Genomic DNA, 26,070 nt, shown 5'->3' on the forward strand with positions numbered 1-26,070 from the left:
ACATAATCTATTCAGAATTGTGGCCTTTGGGCGCTAAAGGCAAAAATAGAGCGTGGGTCGGGGCATTCACCAAAATCAATAGTTGACGCCCTTAGGCTATAAGGAATACATATGCCAAGTACAAAGTTGATCCATTCAGAACTCCGGCCTGTAAACGATAAACACAAAAATTGGGCGTGGCTATGCCCCTGGGGGTCGGGACATGCAGTTGTCGTCCTTAGGCTATAAGGAGGAATACATATTCCAAGTTCAAAGACAATTCATTAGGAATCGTGGCCTGTAGAACAAATGGGTGTGGCTCTGCCCCTGGGGGTTGGGCAATCACCAAAAAACAATAGGGGGCATCCTTAGGGTATAAGGAATAGGTATGCAAAGTTTCAAAATGATCTGTTAAGAATTACAGCCTGTAGATGACAAACAAATAAAAACAAGAAATGGGCATGGCTCTGTCCCAGGGGGTCGGGCATGCACCAAAATCAATAGAGAGAGAGAGAGAAATGGGGTTTAACGTCCACTCGACACAAACTAGGTCATTTCGGGACTAACATGTGGTTTTAATTTTATTTCAATAATTCGCTTGCGCGTAGGGGTCTTTAGCAGTGAGAGGAAACCGGAGGAACCGGAGAAAACCCACGGGGTTGGACAGGCGACCCTACTCCTTGTCACGTACAACCAGGGATTCGAAACCACGTCAGTTGACTCAATGACAGGCTTTATGATACAGTACGCACCTCTAACCATTCGGCCATCCACCCCACCCACCCCAAATCAATAGGGGGTTGGGCATGCACCCAAAACGATAGGGATGTTCCTTAGGGTACAAAGAATAAGTATGCAAAGTTTCAAGATGATACGTTAAGAAATGCGGCCTTCAGACGACAAACAAACAAATACAAGAAATAGGCGTTGCTCTGCCCCTGGGAATCGAGCATGCACCAAAAACAATAGGGATCATCCATAGGCTATAAGGAATTCATACGAAATTTTTTCAAGACGATCGATTAAGAATTGTGGCCTGTAGGCGGCACACAGACACACAAAAAGAAAATGGGCGTGGCTCTGCCCCTGGAGGTTGAGTATGCACGCGAAACAATAGGGATGTTCCTTAGGGTACAAAGAATAAGTATACAAAGTTTCAAAATGATATGTTAAGAAATGCGACCTGTAGACGACAAACAAACAAATACAAGAAATGGGCGTGGCTCTGCCCCTGGAGATCGGGCATGCACCAAAAACAATAGGGATCATCCATAGGGTATAAGGAATAAGTGTGTAAAGTTTTAAGATGATCACTTAAGAATTGTGGCTTGTAGGCGACACACCGACACACCAAAATTAAATAGGCGTGGCTCTGCCCCTGGGGGTTGGGCATGCACTCCAAAAGATAGGGATGTTCCTTAGGGTACCAAGAATAAGTATGCAAAGTTTCATTATGATACGTTAAGAAATGCGACCTGTAGAAGACAAACAAAGAGATACAAAAAATGGGCGTGGCTCTGCCCCTGGGGGTCGGGAATGCACCAAAAACAATAGGGATCATCCTTAGGGTATAAGGAATAAGTATGTAAAGTTTCAAGATGATCACTTAAGAATTGTGGCCTGTAGGCGACACACAGACACACACACACCCACCCATACACACACAAACGGGCGACGGCAATATACGTCATTAATCAATTGGGTTGTTTATTTTTTAACAGTGATTGAGAAATTAAACACTTGTAAATTGAACACTTTAGCCTCTAGAGCGTCACAAGATTTTTCAAAGTGATCAAGGGCCATAACTTTGTCAGAAATTGTTGAAAATCAATATGATTCTTCATCTCATGACTGCAAACACTGTGTATAAATTTAAAGTCAATCGGATATTAACTCTAGCCTCTACAGCGTCCAAAAGATTTTTCAAAGTGATCAAGGACCATAACACTGGCAGTAATTATCGGAAATCGCTGAAAATCAATAGGCTTCTTTGTCACATGACCTTAACCACTGTTTATAAATTTAAAGTCAATCGGATATTAACTTCGACCTCTAGAGTGTCCATAAGATTTTTCAAAGTGATCAAGGGCCATAACTCTGGCAGTAATTATCGGAAATCGCTGAAAATCAATAGGCTTCTCGTCTCATGACCTTAAACACTGTGTATAAATTCAAAGTCAATTGGGGCAGTGATGGGATTTCAAATTTTTTAGTCACGGGGGCGACGACAATATACGACCACATTGAAATGTTGGCGTATAAAAATTAAGTAAACAAGATGTTGTACTTACAAGTGTTCTTTTCTATTCTATCAATCTTCTTCAGTGATTTTTAGCTGTTTAATGATAATTCCTAGAAAGAAAACAAAGATTGCCAATATAATATGACCTTTGATGAATAAATAGGTATTTACCTGTTCAGTACTATTTTTACACTAATCTTTTTACAGTTTATTGATAGAGTTCATCTCACAGATGGCTTATTAATGACCTTGATGAACTTATATTACTGGTGTTTTTGAAGAAACACTTGTTCATTTCTAGGCTCAGATCATCATAAATATTGACATCCACACTACAACCTAACTTTTCTTAAATATTGAGAATCCAAACCAGCGGCTGCCAGGCAGGATATGCCCACATTTTGCAAGAGATGGATAGAAAACAATAATCCAGAAAGTTATGGCCTGAAATGTGCAAATATCAAAAGGGACTGAGATCTTTGGGATACATGTATAAAGATATGTTTCATCAAAATCGGATAAAAATTGTGACCTCTAGAGGGTCCACAACCTTCATATTAAACACTTCTACACAATTTGCGTAGCGTACAAAGAGCAGCCATTTTGTCAGGCAGTTTCATTTAGATTTTCCCGAAATTCGAATTCAACCTTCATTATGGTGGAATGGTGATGTATTTAAATGGTTTTTAAAATCGGAAAAAAATTGTGACCTCTTGAGAATCCGCAAGCTAAAAGTGTGATTTTTTTAACAATCAGGGGCCATAATCCAGGAAGTTAAAGCAGCTAAGTCTCTAACTCAATATCATCAAAAATCTTCGACATTGAAAACACAAATTATTTGTCAATTCAAATCAACATTGGTCTTGTGATCTTACAGGGAAAAGATGGGCTTCTGATATCCAATATTCAAGACAAAATAAACATTTTACCACGAATCGTGTACCATAATGCGTTTCAGCGCCATTTGGAACAAGGGACTCAAAGAACAGGGCTAGACATATTCCACAAGTCAGGTCAAATGGTGACGCTATATTCTTATCTGGAGAGCATAGACGCTAAAGATTGCCATTCACATGAGACTTCTGGCGTATTTCGCTGAACATAACTGATTAGAAATTACAGTAAAAACAGAAACGATTGAAAGTAAATCAGTTTATATACATTCATATTACATTATTATATGCGTTGCGACCCATTTTTGTCAATTTCTAGGTCCCAAACATTAGCGATTTAGCTCCTTTAAGTTCGGGATTATCAAAAGGAACCAATGGTGATATATACACATGTTTTTTTAAAATCAGATAAAATTGTGACCTCTACGTGATTTTTTGTTCATTCAAGGGCCATAATTCTGGAAGTTACATTCCGATATAGGCGAATATCGAAAGGAACCAATATCTTTGGGTTATAAGCATGTATTTCCAGTTTCATCGAAATCAGATCAAAATTGTGACCTCTAGAGGGTCCACAACCTTGATTTACCAGATGTTTACACTACTTGCGTACGAGGGGTGGCCATTTTGTCCGGCAGTTTTGGTCCGATTTTCATGAAATTCAAACTCAGATAAAATCACTGTGTAACGGTGATAGATGCAAACGTTTTTTTAAATCGGATAATAATTGTGACCTCTAGAGGGACCACAATCTAAAACGTGATTTTTCATACAATCAGGGGCCATAATTCAGGAAGTTACGATTCGATATGTACGAATATCAAAAGGAACCAAGATCTTTTGGTTATAAACTTACATTTCAAGTTTCATCAAAATCGGAAGAAAATCGTGACCTCTAGAGAGTCCACAACCTTGATATATCATATTTTTTACGCTATTTGAGTACTAGGGCTGGCTATTTTGTCTGTCAGTTTTGGTCTGATTTTTATGAAATTCAAACTCAACCATCCTTAGGGTGTAACGGTGATATATTCAAACGTTTTTTAAATCGGCTAAAAATTATGACCTCTATAAGGTCAACAAGCTAAAAACGCGATTTTACGTACAATAAGGGGCCATAATTCAGGAAGTTACAGTCCTTTATGCTCGAATATCGAAAGGAACTGAGATCTTTGGTTTATAAACTTACATTTCAAGTTTCAACAAAATCGGATAAAAATTGTGACCTCTATAGGGTCCACAAGCTAAAAACGAGATTTTTCGTACAATCAGGGGTCATAATCCATGAAGTTATGGTCCGATACATGCCAATATCGAAAGGAACCGAGATCTCAGGGAGATAAACCTATATATCAAGTTTTGTTGAAATCGAATAAGAATTGTGACCTGTAGAGTGTCCACAAACAATTGTGGACGGACAGGGGTGAAGACAATATATGTCCACATGTAAATGTGATATAAAATAATTAATAGAATACAATATCAAAAAACCATCGTTTTATCCAACGTTTTGTCAGTAAAAATACTAACTTCTTCAGGGATGAAGAACTAAATTCAAAATGACTGGAAGTCAGTTATGACATCATAGGACGAGAAATGACTCATTGATCGAGTATGGTTCAGTTGATATTCAAGATAGGTTGTCAGGCAACGAAACATATGCCCACAGCAGCTAAATTGTCCGAGTGGTCGACAAGGGTTGTCGCATATTTATTCCTTTGTATGTAATTGGGGGCTTTTACAAAGACAGTTCAATACAGATCAGATTATAATTTTTGTCGTTTGAGGGTTCACAAGGTTTTACAAACTGAAACAAGGGCCTCAACTTTGGAAGTAGTTTACAGAAATTGTTGAAATTTAACAGGAATTTTCATTTTACTAATTTAAATAATGCACATAAATTTCATACAGATATGATGATCACTTTTGTTATTCAAACATTCACAGGGTTCACAAAGTAAAACAAGGGCCATAACTCTAGAAATGAAATGAAATGGGGTTTAACGTCCTACTGTTCTGCTCCTATACTGGGCTAATGAAGACGGCATACGCCATACCTTGTGCTACAAGGGAAATTTTGCCCGGGCAGCGGCACTATCGCTTACTCTTATATCAAATTCCAACTGCCAAGGGATCTTTTACGGGCATTCCAATGTATACACGGGACCTTGGTTTTCCGTCTCATCTGAAGGACTAGACAGCTGTTCTTGTCAGGCCCTCCGATCTGCACCACTGACAAGGGGAAACCACGTCGGAAAATCGGGATGAACTTCATAACTCTAGAAATAATTGACGGAAATTGCTGAAATTCAATAGACCTCTATTTCACAAATTTTAATGATGCAAATAAATTTCATACATATTGGATAATAACTTTCATCAATCGAGCATTAACAAGGTTGAACAAAGTGAAACAAGGGCCATAACTCTAGAAGTAATTATTGTAAATCGTTGAAATTCAATAGGCTTCTTCGTTTCACTATTTTAAATCATGCATATAAATTTCAGAAAGATCGAATGATAACTTTTGACGTTAGAGCGTTCACAAGGTTCAATAAAGTGAAACAAGGGCCATAACTTTAGACGTAATAAATGGAAATTGCTGAAATTCAATAAGCTTCTTCGTTTCACTAATTCAAATAATGCATATAAATTTCACAAAGATCGGATGATAACTTTTTGCGTTACAAGGTTCAATAAAGTGAAACAAGGGCCATAACTCTAGACATAATTATTGTAAATTGTTGAAATTCAATAGGCTTCTTCGTTTCACTAACTTAAATATTGCATATAAATTTCACAAAGATCGTATGTTAACTTTTGGCATTAGAGCGTTCACAAGGTTCAACAAAGTGAAACAAGGGCCATAACTCTAGACGTAATAAACGGAAATTATTGAAATTAAATAGGCTTCTTCATCTCACTAATGTAAACAACATATATCAATTTTAAAACAATTGGATGATAACTTTTGGCTTTAGAGCGTTCACGAGAAATTGTGGACGATGGACGGGGGGCGACGGCAATATACGTCCACATTTCAATGTGGGCGTATAAAAACTAAAACAAGGGACGATGGACGGGGGGCGACGGCAATATACGTCCACATTTCAATGTGGGCGTATAAAAACTAAAACAAGGGCCGTAACTCTGGAAGTAAGCATGTAAGTTTCATACAGATCGGATGATAACTTTTGTCGTTCGAACGTTCACAAGGTTCAACAAAGTAAAACAAGGGCCACAACTCTAGAAGTAATGGACGAAATTGCTGACATTCAATAGGCTTCTTCATTTCACTAATTTAAATGATGCATATGAATTTCATACAGATTGGGTGATAACTTTTGTCGTTCAAGCGTTTACAAGATTCAACATTTCCATGTGGGGGTATAAAAAATGGAATATTTAATTGTAATTATAAATTTTATTTAAGGTGGGATAGTGAATGTTATTTAATAAACTATCTGATAGAAATGAAGAAATGAAATGAAATGAAATGGAGGCACTACGGCCTACTCTTATATCGAATTCCAACTGCCAAGGGATCTTTTACGTGCACGCCAATGTGTACACGGAACCTCGGTTTTTCGTCCCATCCGAACAACTAGACAGCTTTCCTTGTCAGCCCCTCCGTCCTGCATCACTGACAAGGGAAAACCACGCCGGAAAATCTGGATGAACTTTCTCGGTCAATGCAGGGATCGAACACCCGACCTCCAGGCTAGCGAGCTAGCATCTTACCCACTTAGCCACGTGATCCCCCCTATCTGATAGAAGCACACAGGGTTAATTAAAGTGGTATCGAGTAGGGCCTGTTGATGGTGTGGTGTGAGGTACTATCGCAATTCTAATACATATATGGGAGCCCTGATGGCTCAGTGAGTAAGATGCTGGCTTGTTATCCCGGTCTCCGGTTTGCTACCCATGTTGGCCAAGAAAGTTTCTAAAGATTTTCCTGCATGGTTTCTCCTTCTCAGTGGTGCAGGACATAGTTCTGAACTAAGTTCTATATAGCCCATAATATGATATATTACCTGGTATAAAACAATTTTGTTTTCATGAATAAATATCTTCTGGTTTGTAGTTCTAGAGTACAGAAATAGAAATTGTGATTTGTTATCCATGGTGAAGTCCAGGTGAAGACTCCTGGTTACAATTACAAATAACCATTAGAGAGTAGAGAGCTAAAGGAGAGTTATGTCACTGACAGCTAGAAGACATTTAGTTTTGCCATTTACCCGTTTTACAATACTAATCAAAGTCCTCAAATTCATGCCATACTATTACTTAGAAACCCTATAGTATTTAACCAAAGTTAGATGTTTTTAGAAAATAAAACTTGATCTGATGCAGAAATTCGTTAAACCATTTACGAAGAACGACAGAAGTCATTTGAAAGAAATAAGTTTAACCAGTGACTTCTTGAGTAAAGTAAAAGTAGAAAAGTAAAACAATTTAAAAATTCCCATATCAGTTTTCAGGACACACGAAATAATACTGTCTACAACATAGATTTTATAAAACACGAGGGAACTTACTACGCAACTGCTGTCAAATTTAATAGTAATCATTATAAATGTAAAAAGACAAATTATAAACACGTGTTGACGCTCTACTTTCTAGCTACTGGGGCAAATAACTCTTACATGACTAAAAAGTCGTTCCATCGGGAGTTATCGTTCTGTAATCATTAATTTCTCTTTATATTCTAGTCTACTTCTTCGCTTAATTATGACCAAGAGTGTTCAGTACCCAGTTGTTGGTTGGCTATAACCTACATTAAATTCATCATTAATCTGAGCCAGTCTTATTCTTGTGTTATTTCACTAATAATAAGCTTTATATATATTGGGAATTACTCCTTTTATTTTGATTTTTGGAGATAAAATCAGCGAAGGAGGGGGGCTGTATGATTGCCAATTGTCCTTGATTTATGTATATCTAAAACAAAAAAACAAACGCTGAATTAAACTCTAGAAGTGAAGATTTATATTTGTGACAACAAGGTGGCATATAATTATAAATCTATCTTGTTGATAACTGACATGTACAAAATATACTTTTCAACACAATTTATTATTGCAAGAACAACCAATGTAGTTGCAGTAGTAGTAACAATTGCATTGCAAACAAACCTACTGCAATGAAAAAATGTACAACTATGAAAATGATTACAAAGTTTGAAAGGAGAAAGCAATTGTGTTTTTAAAATATGTACGCATGATGTAGAAGAAATCATAAAATCAAGGATGCTAGCATGTTCATAAACTGTTCAATTGTTCAGAATGTGTTTCAACAAATTTATAATGCTGCATATGGCTTTCATGCACCAAACAGGGGTATTCAATTTATGAAACCACATGACTTGAGATATAAAGATGTTTGAAGTCAAATTCATTTGTAATAATCTCATTGATCGAGACAGAGTGCACTTGAACAATTTCAGTAAAACTTTAGACTAGTCCTATTCCCTATTTTTGTGCAGTAACAAAATAATCATACTGGTTGTCTAATCGCATAAATATTAACTCAATAATATTCTTACGTATCTGTTTTTACACTATGTACATTTAAAATAATCATACTACGTAAGTTTAAAATTTTCATTTAGAACTTTATTCAAAATAAATGGTAATAAAATATTCTACATTTTAAAAATATTAATAGTAATTTTTACAGAGACTTTAAATTACTTTTTCTAAGTACTAAAGTAGTGATTGTATGAGCAATGTTAACTTTAAATTCACTTAAGTTGAGTTTGAACAATATGACAAGTTTGAATTAAAAAATATTTGATGTTTGTACCTCAGACCATAAATTGGACTGTTCAAGAATAATAACATCTGTAACTATATTTACAGAATATCAAATTAGCACTATGATAAATTCAAATATAACTTCCAAGTGGTAAATTTAAGAATTCATTTCATGTTGTATTATTGGCACCATAAAAATAATATGAGAAGCAATTTATCAACAGTTTTAAACGGTGTTCAAATGTGTAAAAAAGAAACATCTGCTGTAGTAAAGTAAAAAAATCAAATATATGCAGTTACTTTTCATATAAAAGCATGAAAAGTTGAGAAAGAAAGTTGACCCAACCCAGCAAAATATATTTCAATATTAAGCATTGAATATACAGGAAAATATAAGAAGGGAAATAACTTTATTGAGAAAACGATTCACACTATATTCTTCAAAATTTCAAATTTGTAAGATTGAGGGTGGAATATCTTCTTTTTATTTTAAATCACTATCTTGTATGAATAATTTTTTTGTAAAAAATTAATGCACTTATTATTTAGAAATACAAAAATGTAGCACTAATGAAAACTCAGTTTAGCAATAAGCAACACACAAAATAAGATTTGCATAATTACGAACACACTGTTAAATACATTCCAGTGGTTCTACACATCAAGGTCACTGAAGAGGTTTTTGCAAGAACAAATTCAAGAAAGAAAAAAAACAAATAAAATACAAACAACCTCAACAACAACAAACAAAATAAACAGACACTTAATATTTCTATTTCCACAAAATTTAGCAATAAAACTGGGAAAGTTATCTAAAAGATATAATAATCTATTTATATAAAACTACAATAGTCTCTCAAGTTATTTTAATTCTTTGTTAATATAATATAATTATTTCACAAACAAATATACATATCCAATAAAAATTTCACAAATAATAATAATAGTAATAATAATACATTTGATCTAAGGTTAAGACATTTTCTTCATTGTAATAAAACTAAGACAGAGATAAGGGCTATTCAATTTAAAATTACCTGGGTGGGTGAGAAGGCCACGTTCAAAAATAATCTGACAGGTGAGGGGGTCTTGGAAAAAAAAAAATGGATTCTATCAATTGGGGTTTTGAAAAAAGCTCTGCATGGTTAGAAAGAATTTTTAGAAAGAATAAAAAAAAATATTCTGTTTGCAGAGACATTAACAAATATACCCATTTTGTTAGTAGGGGGTCTATAAAGAGTGGTGTTCCCATTACCCCAGGTAATTTTAAAAGAAATAGTCCTAAATGGATAATGAAACTATATTCCTAAAATAAAATTGTATAAGAATTGAAGAATGCTATCTTTTCACAAATAGATCTTAATGGGATGGTAATGAATCATTAACAATCAATTGACTCTGAAAATACATTTAAAAATAGATGAAACTTAATGTATGGTGGATCAGACGAATTGGTGGATTCATAAATAATGATTATCTTTTATATATTAGGAAAATCCTTTAAATTGACTACTGGTAATCATAAATTACAATCTTCATTTCTTTTTACAAAAATATGCAGACATATCTTCAAGATTAAAATAAATTGCTTTCACATATGTAACTAAAATTCTTCAAAATAAAATCTTTTAATAGTGGTCAATGTAAACTGAAACTACCAGTATTCAAAACTTTAAATTATCTTTGTTTGCCATACACACATGGCATGATCTTTAAAAGGCAGCCTCAAGACTTAAAAATATAACAAAAATTTACAATTAAATATTTCTGTTCTCTCTCAAATACGAATATGGCTGCCTTCATATGTTAAATATGAATGATAAATAAATAACTCATGATATATTTCATGCAATTGTCTTTGGTAAAAAGGAAAGGAATGAAATTCTTCAAGATTTGGCAAAAGCTCAAGAATTTAATAAAATGACTTATCTACTCCTACATAAGTGTATTTTATTCTTTTAATGATGTGCTGCCTAACAAGAGATTAGTGTTGATAGTCAAAGAAGTAAAAGTAGGAAAATGCCATACAAAACCAAATTACTCAATCATATAATACTGAGCATATTATATACAAAACAAAACCTTAAATAATATAACAAATTACAGGCATTATCATTGTGATTATAATAGGTAAAATATGGAATCTGTTTTTGATTACAATGAAGAAAATTGATATAACAACAAATTTTACAAATATACTTCATAACACTTTATACACTAAAAACATTATCTCTTAAATGGTTTTGAATAAGACTGATTCCAAACCAATGACTGTGATTGCCTTAAATGACTGGAGCTCTAAAATGGATACCGTATGCTGCCTATGGTGGTAATAATGTATGAAGACGATATCGGTTACGAATATAAGGTCTAACATCTTCATTCTGAAATAAAAAAAATAATCCATGGTCAACAGATGAAATATATTAGGCTGTTTAGACGACAAAAGATAAAGTGGATTAAATCTTGCTTAACTATTGTGGCATGGTTGGTCAGAAATTAGTAAATATGAATGTATTTCCTATAATATGTTGTAATTTTCTTTGAAATATTCGTCATTTAAATATTTGAGAGACAACAACTATATACGTACAAACTATGTGTGGTTGTACAAAAATGCTGTAGTTTGAGGGGCTGATAAAGATATAAATTTTGTAATAGTTTGAAGATGACAAAGAAAAATAAAATTCATCCAAATCAACAATTTCACTTACCATTGCTACTAAACTTTCAAGGAACGGCAAGAGTTTAGATAGTTCCTGATCTCCCTGATCCATAAACCAGCTTTCAATAGGTATTCCATTATCAAGCTACAAAATACAAAAGCATTAATATAATGTTATTCTACTGTACTGTTGTAATTATACATTTTTACTAGTCTACATTTGTTATATGTCCAGTAAATTCTAGAAACAGTCCAAACAGCCTACTGTGAATACAACACACTAATTAATATGTTACCCTTTTGTGATGCATGGACATGATCGTTCAAACTGACGATACAGTCATTCAGCCATATTTGTAGCCTCACCAAATAAACCACTTCATGATTATTGATTTATGAAAGTGCGTTTATATACATCTCTAAGTTTAATGGTGACATGACTCCTAAACAGGGTTACTTTTTCAAAATTTGTACAAGTATACATTAAAGTTTGGCTTTAGTGTTAGTAGGCCACTTTGTGTACTGTTTTTGTTAAACTTCCAGCAAATGGTCAACAGTAGAATTATTGGCCAAAGTAAATAAATAACTGTATCATACCTGATAACCAAAGGCCTGTGGTGAGTTATCAACTATGAGCGTCTTTGACAAATCTCGCCCTAGTATGGAGAGGTCTTTAATGTAATAACCATTAATACAAACGCAGTGCTCTCTGAACAACCGATGTCTACAATAGAATGTACAATGTCAAAATCAATTATAGATATGTCTAAATTTTTAAACATATGTAACTCATTCTGCCCATTATTAAACGTCAATTAAATACACATGTGGTTTGGTAGAATAATATTCCATTCAAGTGATGTATTTTGACGATATCTAAGTACTCCATAAAAACATTATTTTCTTTCAAAACATAATCAAGCAGGCAGATGATAAAAACCATAAGACAGAATGTAATATTGATTTACAAAATAATTCATTACATTTCCAGTAAAATAACAAGAAGATATTGATTGTTTTCTAAGATTTAATTAAGAAATGAAAACCATTCATATTTGTGGAGATGTATAGTCATTTCATAATTAATAAACAACAACACTCTGTACAAGAAACCAATCGATAACGCTTCTTAAATCTGAAGTTGACTAAAAGACCTACTCCGGAATGATGTCAAATTGTTTTGTCCAAAGAGAAAGGCATGTTATGTAGGGGTGATCATTTTCCGTTTCAGAAAATAGCAAATTCCGTTATTTTCCGTTTCAGAGCTGACCATATTCCGTTTTTTTGAGATAAAATGTTATTTTATGTCATATGAATAAATGAATAAAACATCTTAAAATGCCTTTTATTACAAAACGGATCATTTTAAACCAATGATAACAAATGTTGAATTGTGAATGACTTGTAATGTTCAATGACTAGTTATTCTTTAAACCTGTTTCCCGAATTAAATAACAGAAAATTACATCTTGTGAGCTCGTTTCATCTTTTTAGCAGACAAGGCCATTTTTCTCAGCTGCTAGTTGTAGTCGCGATTTATCCAGACATCTTCGTAGTTACTACCGTTTCTTCGAGAATAAGGGCTGGATTCACAAGGCTACGACATATTTGTGATGTCACGTGGTTAATGCGGATAAACACGAGTCACGAGCCCAGCAGTAAAATAAGAAGTAAATGAAACGATTTTTACTTTTATGAAGTGACAGAAGTTTTTTTAAGACATATATATATACATTACAATGTTTAATTCAAGTTCAACTACAGAGTAATTGTATACAGGGATACATGAAAAACGGGTTTTCGTTTCGAGTAAAATTATGATAGACAGTAACAAATCCACGTGATATCAGTCAATATTTCCGATTTTTATGAATAAAAAGATGAAATACTTGGATAACTGCAAAATTGTTTTAAGTTTGTGTTTAGTATCAGCAAATATAGGCTTTTCCATCTTTTTCCGTGTGAGATTTCAAATTCCGTTTTGAGTGGACAATTCCGCGATTTCCGGAAAATCATCACCCCTAGTTATGGGGGACAAATAACACCGTTCACCATTGTTATTATATTTATAAATAGTACGGCCACTTTCACGTTTAGCCTAAAGACTAACGTAAAGTAGTAATTATGTCTACTAAACAATGCTTGTGGGGAACTTGCAACAGCCATAGCAGATATAAATATAAAGATTATACGATCGGTGTTACCATCTATCCATTTCGAAGGCTGTCAATTAACACTGAACGATGTAGATATAAATATAAAGATTATATGATCGGTGTTACCATCTATCCATTTCCAAGGCTGTCAATTAACACTGAACGATGTAGACACTTGGTAAAAAAAAGTGGGCGACCTCAAATAATGAGTATTAATGAACTTTCTGTAATTTCGATACAGCGGCACCCTTAAAGACTATTTTAAAACATCAGCATTTTTTGTCGCACACATTTAAACAAATAAAAATGTCCAGATATAGTTGTTAAAAGTAAATAAATACATAGGCCTACCGGTATCAGATTGCACGATTTGGAAGCCTATTCACCACTATAGTGTAGCCTTTTTTTTTTTTTTTTTTTTATTAAATTGCTAAATTTCACAGTTACAATAGAACTTGCACCTATTTTCACCTGCTGAAAAAACATCGGGTTGATAGACGACAAACAGAAACTGGACTGATTGCACTCTCTGGAAAATGTTATAAAGAAGGTACAAATAAGGATCTCATTTCTGCTATATTTATTGTGTAATTCCTTTAAGAATTGTGAATTTTAGCATTTTAAAAACAGATATACATGTATGTACCAAATAGCCAATAGACCCCCGTGTGATGAGATAGGTACAGTAACTGTATTTATTCATGTTTAAAAATTGTTTTTAGATAACTATATCTGGACAATTTTATTTGTTTAAATGAGACAAAAATATTGATGTTTTAAAATTAGTCTATCTACAGAAAGATTTTTATGAGGACAAATGGATTGAAAGTAACATCGACCATATAATCTTTGTTTATGTCTGCTATCACTGTTACAAGTTTCACTGTTACAAGTTCCCCCATGAACACCGTTTAGTCGGCATAGTTGCTAATTTTTGTTAGCCGTTAGTCTAAACCTGAAAATAGCTGTATATGATAATGGCGAACGTCTGTGTTTGTACCCCCATCACCTGACTTTCCGTTTGAAAAATCCCACTTGACAACATTCTGGATTATTTCTATTGTATCACATACACAATTTAAAACATAACTCATTGGTAAATATATATTAAGTCACCACCTACTATTTTCACTTATCACAGGGCATATACTTACTTTATAAGTTTTTTCTGTGGATCTAACAAGTTGAGTAATTTGTCAGCATAAACTCTTTTAGAAGCTGTGAATAAAATAACCTCATACATCTTCGACACTCTTTCTAAGAATTCACGAAACCCTGGTCGTGTTCTCACATAAACCTGAAATACATATACACCAACATTTCATATTCAATTGTTTTGTAATACAGTCAATTCCGACATCGTATGGGATCGATACAATATGCCGGATTACACAGCATGTCGGAATACTCAATTGCCTCAATACCCGAAGTATTATTGTACCTTCGAATACCGGAAGTATTAATATAATGCACCCTCGAATACCCAGAACTTAAAATATGAGAACGCTTTCTGTACATTCTGTACGATCACACAATATGATAGTGATTCATCATCTCGGCAATTTATATATAATGTCACTGTATTTGATGTGAGAAACTCAAATCAAATACCAAGCGCTCTTTTACAAGAGATTATAAAATTATCAAGGTAATCAACAGATCGACACATGTTTTATGCTCACAGATAATTGATTGGTGATTGCTTGTCAGTTAACACCCACTGATTGAAGGTCGGATTATCCAATGTTATTGATGTTGTAATTCGGAATATTCAGAATCTGGACTACTCAAAACTTTTTTGGCTGAAGTAATACGGAAATAAATCGGGACACGAAAATGATGATGGATTTCGCAGAATGCTGTAGTATTCAGATGTTGGAAGTGACAGAGTCCACTGTACATACACTAACTTATCATGCATGATACCATCACGATATCAGCTTCATGTTCATGTCGTGATACACAAGGAAAGATAAACAATAAGCAACAACATGTAGTGTAAAGCCGCTGTATCTCAGGTCTTAAATGTACATGTATTTGAAATTGAGATCTTACACTCATACACATACCTTACTCTTTTTGTTTTTTGTCCTGCTAAATTAGGATGTAAAGTTTTTATGATATTTCAATGTTCTGGATACAGAACAGTTGATTTTTTTTCAGCACCATTTTGAGTAAGTCAGGGTTACTATAATAAACAGAGCACACAATATTCCTTTTTTGGCCTTATGTTAGGGTGACCCGTGCCCCCCAAATTTTCCGTACAGAAAGTTGGTCTTGACAGGGTGAATGTACACGCTTCAGTGGCTTATCTCGAAGTGATTTCTCGCTTACTACGCACTATGATAATACTCAGCCGTAGAGTCTATGATACTATAAATAGCCATCGCACATGCAATTCTCTACACATCTATCAACTATTACAGCCGTAAAAAATCTATTGTTGAAGATTCTGAATAGCAGTAATATTTAGCTTATTGGTTTTTACAGCAGCTTTAGAAATTACTGATACTAGCAGTAGTTTCATTTTACTTTTACAAGGTTCTTAAAACAATTGTTGAGTTGCCCAAATTGCAAGTTTCTAAATTCAATTTATTGTTCCAGCTTTCTGTTATGTTTCGTAAAAACGCAGTCTAGATTATCCCGGCCTGTTAATCAAATGTAGAATGGTCAGTAGACTGGTTAAGCGAGACTACTTTATGGATGATTAAATGGTCATAGCTTATTAAGTACAACATGACCGTTTATTTAGTGACTATAAATGTTTGAAACTGATTTAAGGCTTGGTGTATATATAGATATTGTGGTGTAATTGTCGAGATAAATGGAGATATTTATTTATGGTGGGGCACCCTACTTATGTGGAACTGGGAGCACGTGCTGTACATAGTTTCTTTATAATTTGCATTTTTGCTGAGGACCATTTTGAATGAGTCGGATTGTTACTAGAAACAGAATCTAACAATAATAAGTATGAGAATTCAATGATTCAACCTTTCAATACATTATGAGTAATATGACTCAATACAATTATGGGCAATAGTCAACACAGGTAGTTAACAGGTAGTTATCTGGTAGGATTACGGTCTTACCTGGTAAGTCACATCTTGAAACACAACAGGAAATGAAAAGGCTGCATCTTCCATCTCTGTTAGACTACAATGCACTAATGTTTCATCCTGAAAATCAAACAGAATTTTTTTATCTATCTGGTTCAAAAAACAACACAAAATAAGCTGTAGGCCTGTACAAAATTTACGTGTACATGTATGTCACTGTATGTGCTATGTGGCATGTGTCATCTGGATTGAGATCTGAGAGTGAGACAATGAAATTCCAACTTAACAATGTAAATTAATTGTTGATATGTTAAGGGGGTGGACAGTAGAAAATTTCAGTTTTTTTAATAATTGAGGTAAAGTCACCATTCTTACACATCTAAGAACACATCCATTGAGTATTACAAAAACGGCCGAAAAATTTTCCTGGGGGTACCTGTTGCTATGGAAACGGCGGCCATCTTGGATTTCTGCGTATAATTTTAGTCATCCAGTTTCTCAGAAACTATTCAACAGAATGTTTTAAAATTAAGCAGAGAGGTTACTGACATGTTCCTTTGTGCAATAGGCAAGTTTCATTACAAAATAATAATTAGAAAGCAAGTTATACACATTTTAATGTTAACTTCAAAATTCTTTCACGTGTCACAGTTGCTATGGCAACAATATATCAGGAACTATTTTGCAGATTTCAATAAAATTCTCTTATTGCACAAAGTTATTATATAGGAAGTTATATTCCAAGTTTCAAGAAAATCTGACGATAACTTTCAGAGATATAGCATGACTAAAATTGGTAACTCTAGAAAAAAACCGTTTTGAGAAATCAACAACTGAAGTTGAAGTATTTCAGTAGAACAACTTACGCCGATCTTTTCAATTCATTTATTTAATATTAATAAACTGACTTTTAATATATATATTTTCTAATGTATTTCTTATCAATATACAGTATTTTCTTATTTTATTTCTTGTGTGTAAATTTACAACCGAACATTGACATAGGAATAGATGTTATTCAAAACAACCATAACTAAATCTATATAATCACTGACAGCAGGCCTACCTGGTAATGGTATTGCAACCATACCACTACTAGGTCTAGCAGACGAATATTCATCTTCATTTTGTTTATTATGAGTGTCTGTCATACTTATTTAGTCATCTAACAATTTCAAACGCATTTTATTTGAAAATCTTCAAAAATATTGATAAACAGTGACGTACGGTTCAGTAATATAGCAACCAGGATTGATTTGGGACATGAGCTTAGTGCGCATGCCTATTGACCTGACCTAGAGGATTGCCCGCTTCTGATTGGACACTTCACCATTGACCTATGTGACCGACCAATCAAATAACGTATTCTCGAAATAACCTCATTAGGTATGCAAAACTTGTTCTTGCTTGCTATTTTTATCTCAATACAGAAGAAAGGTTTCAAGACACCCCCATAAAACGTCATTTCCTTTCAATAGGGGGGATCCCAAGCTTTCTAACAGTATCCAACATGGCGACAGTTTACCGGTCGGAAGCCGAGTATTTCACGTATGAAATGCCTATTGTTTTTAGATTTATATCAATAGTTTTAGCGGAATTAGGGCAAAATAAAAAAGGGTGGGATCATTCAGAACCAAATTTTGTAGAAATAAAGAAGAATTTTGTGAAAAAAATGACTGGTATGTGTTCCTAGATAGTGTTACTCGCAGATGATCATAAAACCTCAAAAACGATTTTATTGTTAAAATTCACCAAATGAAGTGCGAACGACGGCCTTAAGAGTCAAATCACTCTAAAACTACTAAGTTAAAACCTACCAAATCTAGCACTAATGAAAACTGGGGTGAGCTTCTTGTCTTGACAGGTAAGGCAGGTACTCTTGCCCTTAATTCATCCGTTAGAGGTGGTAAATTCTTTATAATGGCATACCTGTTCAAAACAAATTCAATTTTTATCTCATTTAAAGTATGCCTGGAAAGTGGAAGTTTACATTACAAACACCAAACTTAGAAACCATAAATAACCAAAAATTCTTCTTATTGTATATGTAAGATATCAAGTACCAATAATTAAACAAATTACTTATCGGTGCCAAGACCATTTAATTATTATCTCAATATAATGCAAACAGACACACCTTTAAGTTGAATATGATTTTAGTATTTGATTAGCAATCTGATCAAAACACAGATCCTATTTCATTTCGTTTTTTATAGTTCAAAATTTTGTTTTACTTGTCTTTACTACAATAGGATCTGGAAGAGTTGTTATATTACCGGCATTTTGGTTGAAGTGAGGGATAAGCCAATGAAACAGTCTGTTACAGCAACTTCTTGGCGTGCCATGCACGGAACTGTGGGTAAACCACTGGAAACGTCAACGCCGATTGATTAATCAATGTCTGACGTCATAGGGTCAAAAGTGCTTGTACAACCCGACACGACCTTCGAGTACAACATGTCAGATCTTCATGTATTGTAGGCCTTCGAAAGTATAAAAGATAGGTTGCCAGGCAACAAAACATACGCCCACAGCAGCTAAATCGTCCGAGCAGTCGACAAGGGTTGTCACATATTTATTCTTTTGTAGGTAATTAGGGGAATTTAATAGACAATTTCATACAGATTACATTATAATTTTCGTCATTTGAGGGTTCACAAGGTTCTTAAAAACTAAAACAAGGGTCGTAACTCTGGAAGTAATCTACAGAAACAATCTGATTAAAATACAGATCTATATTTCGTTTCGTTTTTTATACTTTCGATGGCCTACACTACATGAAGATCTGACAAGTTATAGTGATAGATCACGTAAGGGGTCAAAAGACCGACTGATGACCCTATGATGTCAGACATTTGATTAACCAATCAGCATTGATGTTACTAGTGGATTACCCACAGTTCCGTGAAAAACACGCCTAAAGCTCACCGTAACAGACCATTTCATTGGCTTATCCCCGACACCATTCAGAACACGAGTTAAATAACAACTCTTCCAGATCCAAGTGTAGTAAAGACAAGTAAAACAAAATTTTGAACTATAAATTATAGAAACGAAATAGGATCTGTGTTTTAACCAGATTGCTGAAACTCAATAGGCTTGTTCGTTTTACTAATTTAAACGATACATATAAATTTCATACAGATGGGAAAATAACTTTTGTCGTTAGAGCATTCACAAGGTACAACAAAGTGAAACAAGGGCCATAACTCCAGAAGAAATTAACGGAAATTGCTGAAATTCAATAGGCTTCTTCGTTTCACTAATTTAAAAGATGCATATCAATTTCAAACTGATAGGATGATAACTATTGTCATTAGAGCGTTCACAAGATTCAACAAAGTGAAACAAGGGCCATAACTCTAGAAGCAATTAACGGAAATTGCTAAAATTCAATAGGCTTCTTTGTGTTACATATAAAGTTCATACAGATCAGTTGATAACTTTTGTCGTTAGAGCATTCACAAGGTGCAACAAAATGAAACAAGGGCTATAACTCCAGAAGAAATTAACGAAAGTTATTGAAATTAAATAGGCTACTTCATCTCACTAATGCAAACAACATATATCAATTTCAAAACAATCAGATGATAAATATAGTCTGTAGAGTGTTCACAAGAAATTGTGGACGATGGATGGATGGATGGACGGACGGGGGCGACGGCAATATACGACCACATTTCCATGTGGGCGTATAAAAAACGAAACCTAATATAGATCTGTATTTTAATCAGATTGTTTGATTAGTTAACTATATACTGAAACTTACGGATCACATGCTTCTTGTTCCCACTCGTAAGTTTCACCTTCAACACATTCTTCTTCACAGACAACATAATTTGAATCACACTCTACAGACGGGACGGAGGGATTATACATCTGAACACTTCCATTATTATTTTCCTCTGTTACTATTTCACAGTAATTCTCTTTACACGGATCTTCATTTTCTTTACCTACAGAGTTACCTATATTATATATACGTACATAGTGCATTCTAGCAACTACATTAAAATGCTTCCATTTTCATCGTCATATACATGTCTTCATTCAGATTACATAACTTTATAATTCATATCAAATTAAATTACATTTCTTTTTTCCTGCATTGATATGCAATAATTATCATATTTTAACTGGCTTTCTCTAATCCCATGCTCTGGACCATGCTCTGGAATACTTTCAATTTAATTCTTCACAGAACTTAAAGCGCCCCATACACGATCAATTATATTCCGCAAGCCTGGTTGCACAATATAATTGACAATTTTTTGCTGCCCACACACAGCTCAATATAATTGACACTTTAATTGCGCAAACTAGACTCATTTTGGTCTTGCTATCCGTTGAGAAAGGATGGGGGATTTTGACCCAGCAATCACCGTGGCAGTTGCTCTTGCTGTAGAAGAGGAAACCGATGTTCCAAGAAGGAAATGTGCAAAATGGTCAAAAGAATGGTTTCTGCAGCGTTCAACGTTTGGACACACCAAATTACGTGAACTGAGCCAGAATGAGCCAAGTGATTTTAAAAACTTTCTGCGCATGGATGTTGAGTCCTACAATGAGCTTTTGCAAATGGTCGAGCCCCTGATTGGAATTAATTAATTGTGCAATCAAATAGACTTGCGCAATAAAATATCAAGCAGAGTTTGATTCACTCAATACAATTGCGCAAGTCATCAACATCACCCATACACGGTCAATTTAATTGTCAGTTCAGGGTATTGACAATTAAATTGCGCAATATAATTGATCGTGTATGGGGCGCTTAAGATAAGTATGGAAAAAACAAAGAAATGTATGAGTTTAAAATTTTTTGGCTGTTCCAAATTTTGTTCCATTGATAAAATGAAAAGAAAAAGTTCACCCGTTTTATAATATAGGCTACTTGTTCAATTCCAAACCCTTATTGAAAATTATATTTCATCATCATATGAACAGTTACATTAATAAAAGCTTATAAAAGGAGCCTTACATGTACGTAATACAGTTCCAATAGGTTCAGTATCTGGTGGTAGTACATCGACTTTAAAATCTCCATTTAAACTACCATTTGTTCCATTTACTTCCCATACTAAAAAAAAAACAACCAAAACTAGGTTGCCAGGCATTGAAACATACGCCTACAGCAGCTAAGTCGTCCGAGCAGTCAACAAGGGTTGTCACACATTTATTCTTTTGTTGGTAATGTAAACATTTACAACACACTAATATCTAATTACGGGTTACAACCTATTAAGTGATTATTAGAAATCATTAGAATTTGTTTGGCTTCTAGTTCTACCCTATACTAACATTTAGTATACAAAACATTTAATAACTCTGGAAGAAATTATCTGAAATCAATGAAAATGAATAGGATTTTTCGCCTCATGACCTTAAACACTGTGTATAATTTTAAAGTCAATCAAATATAAATTAGAGCGCCCACAAGATTTTTCAAAGTGATCAAGGGCCATAACTGTCAGTAACAAGCCAACAGTGAGGCTGATGTCCCCCGGAGAAAAAAACCAAAAAAAAACCAGATGACACATATTAATTAATTGCACATTTATCTTTTACAAAAGTATCGAGTAATCAAACTAATTATCTATGCTTAGTCTAAGCATAAAATGTTGACTATCAAACTAAGGTTTTGAGGTATCTGTTAGTGACCAAAAAAATTGCTTAGGTCTGCTTAGCTTTAATGGGCAATATTAATCACTGAACTCAGTCAAGATATTCGCCTAATGAACATCTATACCTCAATTATAAGCAGAATTGTGATGTTCCAAAGTCTTGAACAATCAAATTGCTTATCGCTACTTAGCCTAAACAGAAAATTCTCACAGTCAATGTATTAATAATCTATCCTCAGAGTTTCACCACTCTCACCCAATTAGAACCAAAGTAATCATGTTCCAAAGTCTCAACCAATCAAATTGCTCATCTCTGTTTAGCCTTAGTGGAAAATGGGCATGTACAAACTATGTCAAGGCATTGACGTAATACTAGTAATAGACACCTACACCAATTTTGAACATTCTACCTCAATTAGAAGGAGAGTTATTGTGTTCCAAAGTCTCCACTAATCAGATTGAAGTCTCTACTTTGCCTAAGTAGAAAATGCTCAGCATCGAACCTTGTTAAGGTATTGATGTAATAAATCTATACACAAAGTTTCACCACAATCACTCAAATAGAATCAGAGTTGTCAAGCTCTAAAGTCTCGACCAATTAAATTGCTTATCGCTTTACTTACCCTGAGCCAAAAATTCTCTCATAATCAAAATTTGTCAAATTTCATCGCTCTCACTTAATTAGAACCAAAGTTATTGTGTCCAAAGCCTCAACAAATCAGATTGCTAATCTCTGCTTACCGTAAGCAGAAAATGTTCATCATCGAACTCCACCAAGGCATTCACCTAATGAACGCCTACACCAAGTTTGTACATTGTACCTCAATTAAAAGTAGAGTTATTGTGTTCCAAATTTTCGACCAATCAAATTGCTTATCGCTCTGCCTACCCTCAGCAGAAAATGTTCATTATCGAACATAGTCAAGCTATTGATGTTAAAAAAAGCTATACACCAAGAGCCCTCACTCTCACTTAATTAGAACTAAAGTTATTGTGTCCCAAAGCATCAACCAATCAAATTGCTTATCTCTGCTTACCCTAAGCAGAAAATGCTCATCTTTGAACTCCATCAAGGCATTGACCTAATAGTAATAAACACCTGCACCAAGTTGAAACATTCTTGCTCAATTAGAAGGAAAGTTGTTGTGTCCCAAAAAGTGTGACGGACGGACAGACAGACGGACGTACAGACAGACAAACCCATTTTAATAGTCCCCTGCTTTCTTTGAAAGGCGGGGGAGAATTATGGGCATATAAAAACATTTTATGTGAACATTACTCTTAGAATTAAAGTGAGTCTCGTAGACAAAATATGTCTAGTAATTTGTGGTAGCCTTAATGTATTGTCTGGAAAAATCAAAGATATGGTAGTTAATTGTTATCAGTGATTAGTTCATCACTATTGATAGGGTAACAGTAATCAAAAGTTGATTATCTATCAACAACATATCACTATAAACTTCTTGTTTATGTTGAAACTAAAGAAATCTGTCAGCTACATTTAATTTCTGTTCATATACAAATACAAATATAGCATAATTTACAAAAATATTTACTTTGCAGGGTATGTCAACATAGATGATATGGAAACATTTTTAATATGGTAATCAGATTTCATTTTCAGTAAGGAAAGCACTTGCAATGAAATCATCAAATGGATGAACTTTGCCAGTACTTTCTAAAGCATAGGCCCTTAAAATTAAAATTTCATGTTTCTAAATTTGCATAAAAAATGAATTCATGAATGAAATCTCTTACCTGTCTGGTCATAACGTGGTGAAAAAATTGTATTTGTTCCAAGGACTGTTGTACATGTAGTGCTCCCAGTATCCGTTGGGGAGATTTTGTTCCCTTGCTTGCTTTCTATTAAAAAGATTTAAAATATTAGATTTACTGAAGAAAGGGAGAAAAATAGGGTTTAACATCTCAATACATACTTTTTCACTATTGGACAAGTAAATGATAAATCTTCGTAATAATTTGTTTGCACAAAGCAATCAGTGGGAGGAAACCAAGGGATAACCTTCTGTCCATATCATATACAAGCAAACGATCAAAATGCACCCACGCATAGCAATGAGAAATCATCTCATCATCTTTTAAAGAGTAAATTATATGGAAATGGAAGGAAGTACAAAATACTTAGGACATTGGAAGCCAACATGAAATTTGTTTTTCTATGATTACATGTACTATGTTACGAATGCAATATGAGGACATCCAGTTGCCAAGGGTTTGGTTTTCAATACCTTCATAACAACTTCACTCACTTTCCATGAGAACTCTGCAGATGTATGCCATGGTGCCAAAGGTTTGCTTTCTCCACACCATCCGAACGACTTCGCCGACAAATCTGCAGGTATAACCCAAGTTGACAAGTGGAAAGCTGGCTAGAAAAATCCTGAAGGTATTTCTTTGCAAACCCCAGAATTAAAAGCTGAGTTGTTTTGTTTGGTCCCCGTTGACAAATAAAGTCTTACAAAATCTGTATCAATATTTATAATTAGTTTATTCCATGTGTTACAAATGAGAACTACCTTTCTTTTTTAAGAGGTTAATTTGAGGTGTGGATGTAATAAAACTTTCTGTAGATTCATTGAGGTCACCATTGCAAGGGTCTAATCTTGGTTTCTTCTCTGGAGTTGTCTTCCCATTCTGTTTATTATAAAAAAAATGAATGGTTTTAATGGATAAATAGTAAGAAAGTGACAGGATCAATGGATGAACTATTGATTAATTACAAATGACGGTATTCACACCCAACAGTTGGTGAAAAACAAAACTAACAGCAAGCTGTCCGTCTCAAGGATCAAACAGAAGTATTGATTATGCTACAAAAACAATTTAAAATCAATAAGTATCATTATTACATGTATGTACCTTTATCATACACAAAATGGGTTGTCACAGGTTCAGCTTAATACAGTTCATTACTACAAATGACTATGGTTATTTTAATAAGATTAATATCAACAAAAAACACATGATATGCTAGGTTCTAGATTCTAGCATACTCAATGCAATGCTGAAGTAATAAGCAAAAAAAAGTCAATGCTTGCATTATAACATTCACATAATTTAACATGTCACATATATACATGTGTACATGTATCTCTTGAGACCAGAGTTGTTTTTTTGGGGGTTTTTTTTTTGAGGTTTTAAAACCAAACAACAGGTTGCAAAAATTTTCTCCCATCAATTTACAACTCGGGCATTTACTTTACTGAGAGGTACATGTATAATACGGTATGCTTAATAAAAATACATTTCACTTAGTTTCTACTTTAATTTTCCAACCTCGTGGGTTTTCTCTGGGTTCTCCGGTTTCCTCCCACTGCTAAAGACCCCTACGCGCAAGCGAATTATGTAAATAAAATTAAACCATGTTAGTCCCGAAATGACCTAGTTTGTGTCGAGTGGACGTTAAACCCCATTTCTCTCTCTCTCTACTTTAATTTCTATTTATTGCTAAATTTTCATTTTACATTAATACTGCTACATGGTATAATTCTGACAAATTATACATTGAATCCAAGAAAATAAATAGTCTCACCTCGACTTTCCGTACACCTCCAATCTCTCTTTTACGTTGACCAAGCAATTTTTTCACTCGATTTGATTTTTCTGGAGGTGGAGATACTTCGCTCGACTTCTGTCGCAGCTGCATCTTATCTGCTTTCTATCCAGAATATTCTGAAAAAA

The 26,070-nt window shown here is 34.1% G+C and overlaps 2 protein-coding genes across 3 annotated transcripts in view; both read right to left on the reverse strand.

Moving 5' to 3' along the window:
* Positions 1-7,440, reverse strand: part of LOC126815462 (tudor and KH domain-containing protein) — a 64,033-nt gene extending 56,593 nt beyond the window's left edge. Inside the window, exons 1-2 of the mRNA XM_050541118.2 lie at positions 7,149-7,440; positions 2,271-2,331 (exon numbers count right to left, since the gene is read on the reverse strand). The gene's annotated coding sequence lies outside the window, so the exon portion shown is untranslated. The remainder of the gene's footprint in view (positions 1-2,270; positions 2,332-7,148) is intronic.
* A 640-nt stretch (positions 7,441-8,080) lies between these two features.
* The window catches only part of LOC126815464 (CTD small phosphatase-like protein 2), a 32,461-nt gene continuing 14,471 nt past the window's right edge, over positions 8,081-26,070 (reverse strand). Inside the window, exons 2-12 of one of the 2 annotated variants that reach the window (XM_050541120.1) lie at positions 25,922-26,061; positions 24,906-25,023; positions 24,127-24,231; positions 21,726-21,824; positions 20,520-20,718; positions 18,568-18,679; positions 16,784-16,870; positions 14,846-14,988; positions 12,133-12,259; positions 11,585-11,680; positions 8,081-11,254 (exon numbers count right to left, since the gene is read on the reverse strand). In XM_050541120.1, coding sequence (XP_050397077.1) covers positions 11,192-11,254; positions 11,585-11,680; positions 12,133-12,259; positions 14,846-14,988; positions 16,784-16,870; positions 18,568-18,679; positions 20,520-20,718; positions 21,726-21,824; positions 24,127-24,231; positions 24,906-25,023; positions 25,922-26,035 — 1,263 coding nt within the window. In that variant the 5' untranslated portion in view covers positions 26,036-26,061 and the 3' untranslated portion in view covers positions 8,081-11,191. The remainder of the gene's footprint in view (positions 11,255-11,584; positions 11,681-12,132; positions 12,260-14,845; positions 14,989-16,783; positions 16,871-18,567; positions 18,680-20,519; positions 20,719-21,725; positions 21,825-24,126; positions 24,232-24,905; positions 25,024-25,921; positions 26,062-26,070) is intronic. The other variant, XM_050541121.1, reaches the window with a different exon arrangement.

This window comes from Patella vulgata, chromosome 3, assembly GCF_932274485.2.
Source record: "Patella vulgata chromosome 3, xgPatVulg1.2, whole genome shotgun sequence".
Classification (NCBI taxonomy): Eukaryota; Metazoa; Mollusca; class Gastropoda; family Patellidae; genus Patella; species Patella vulgata.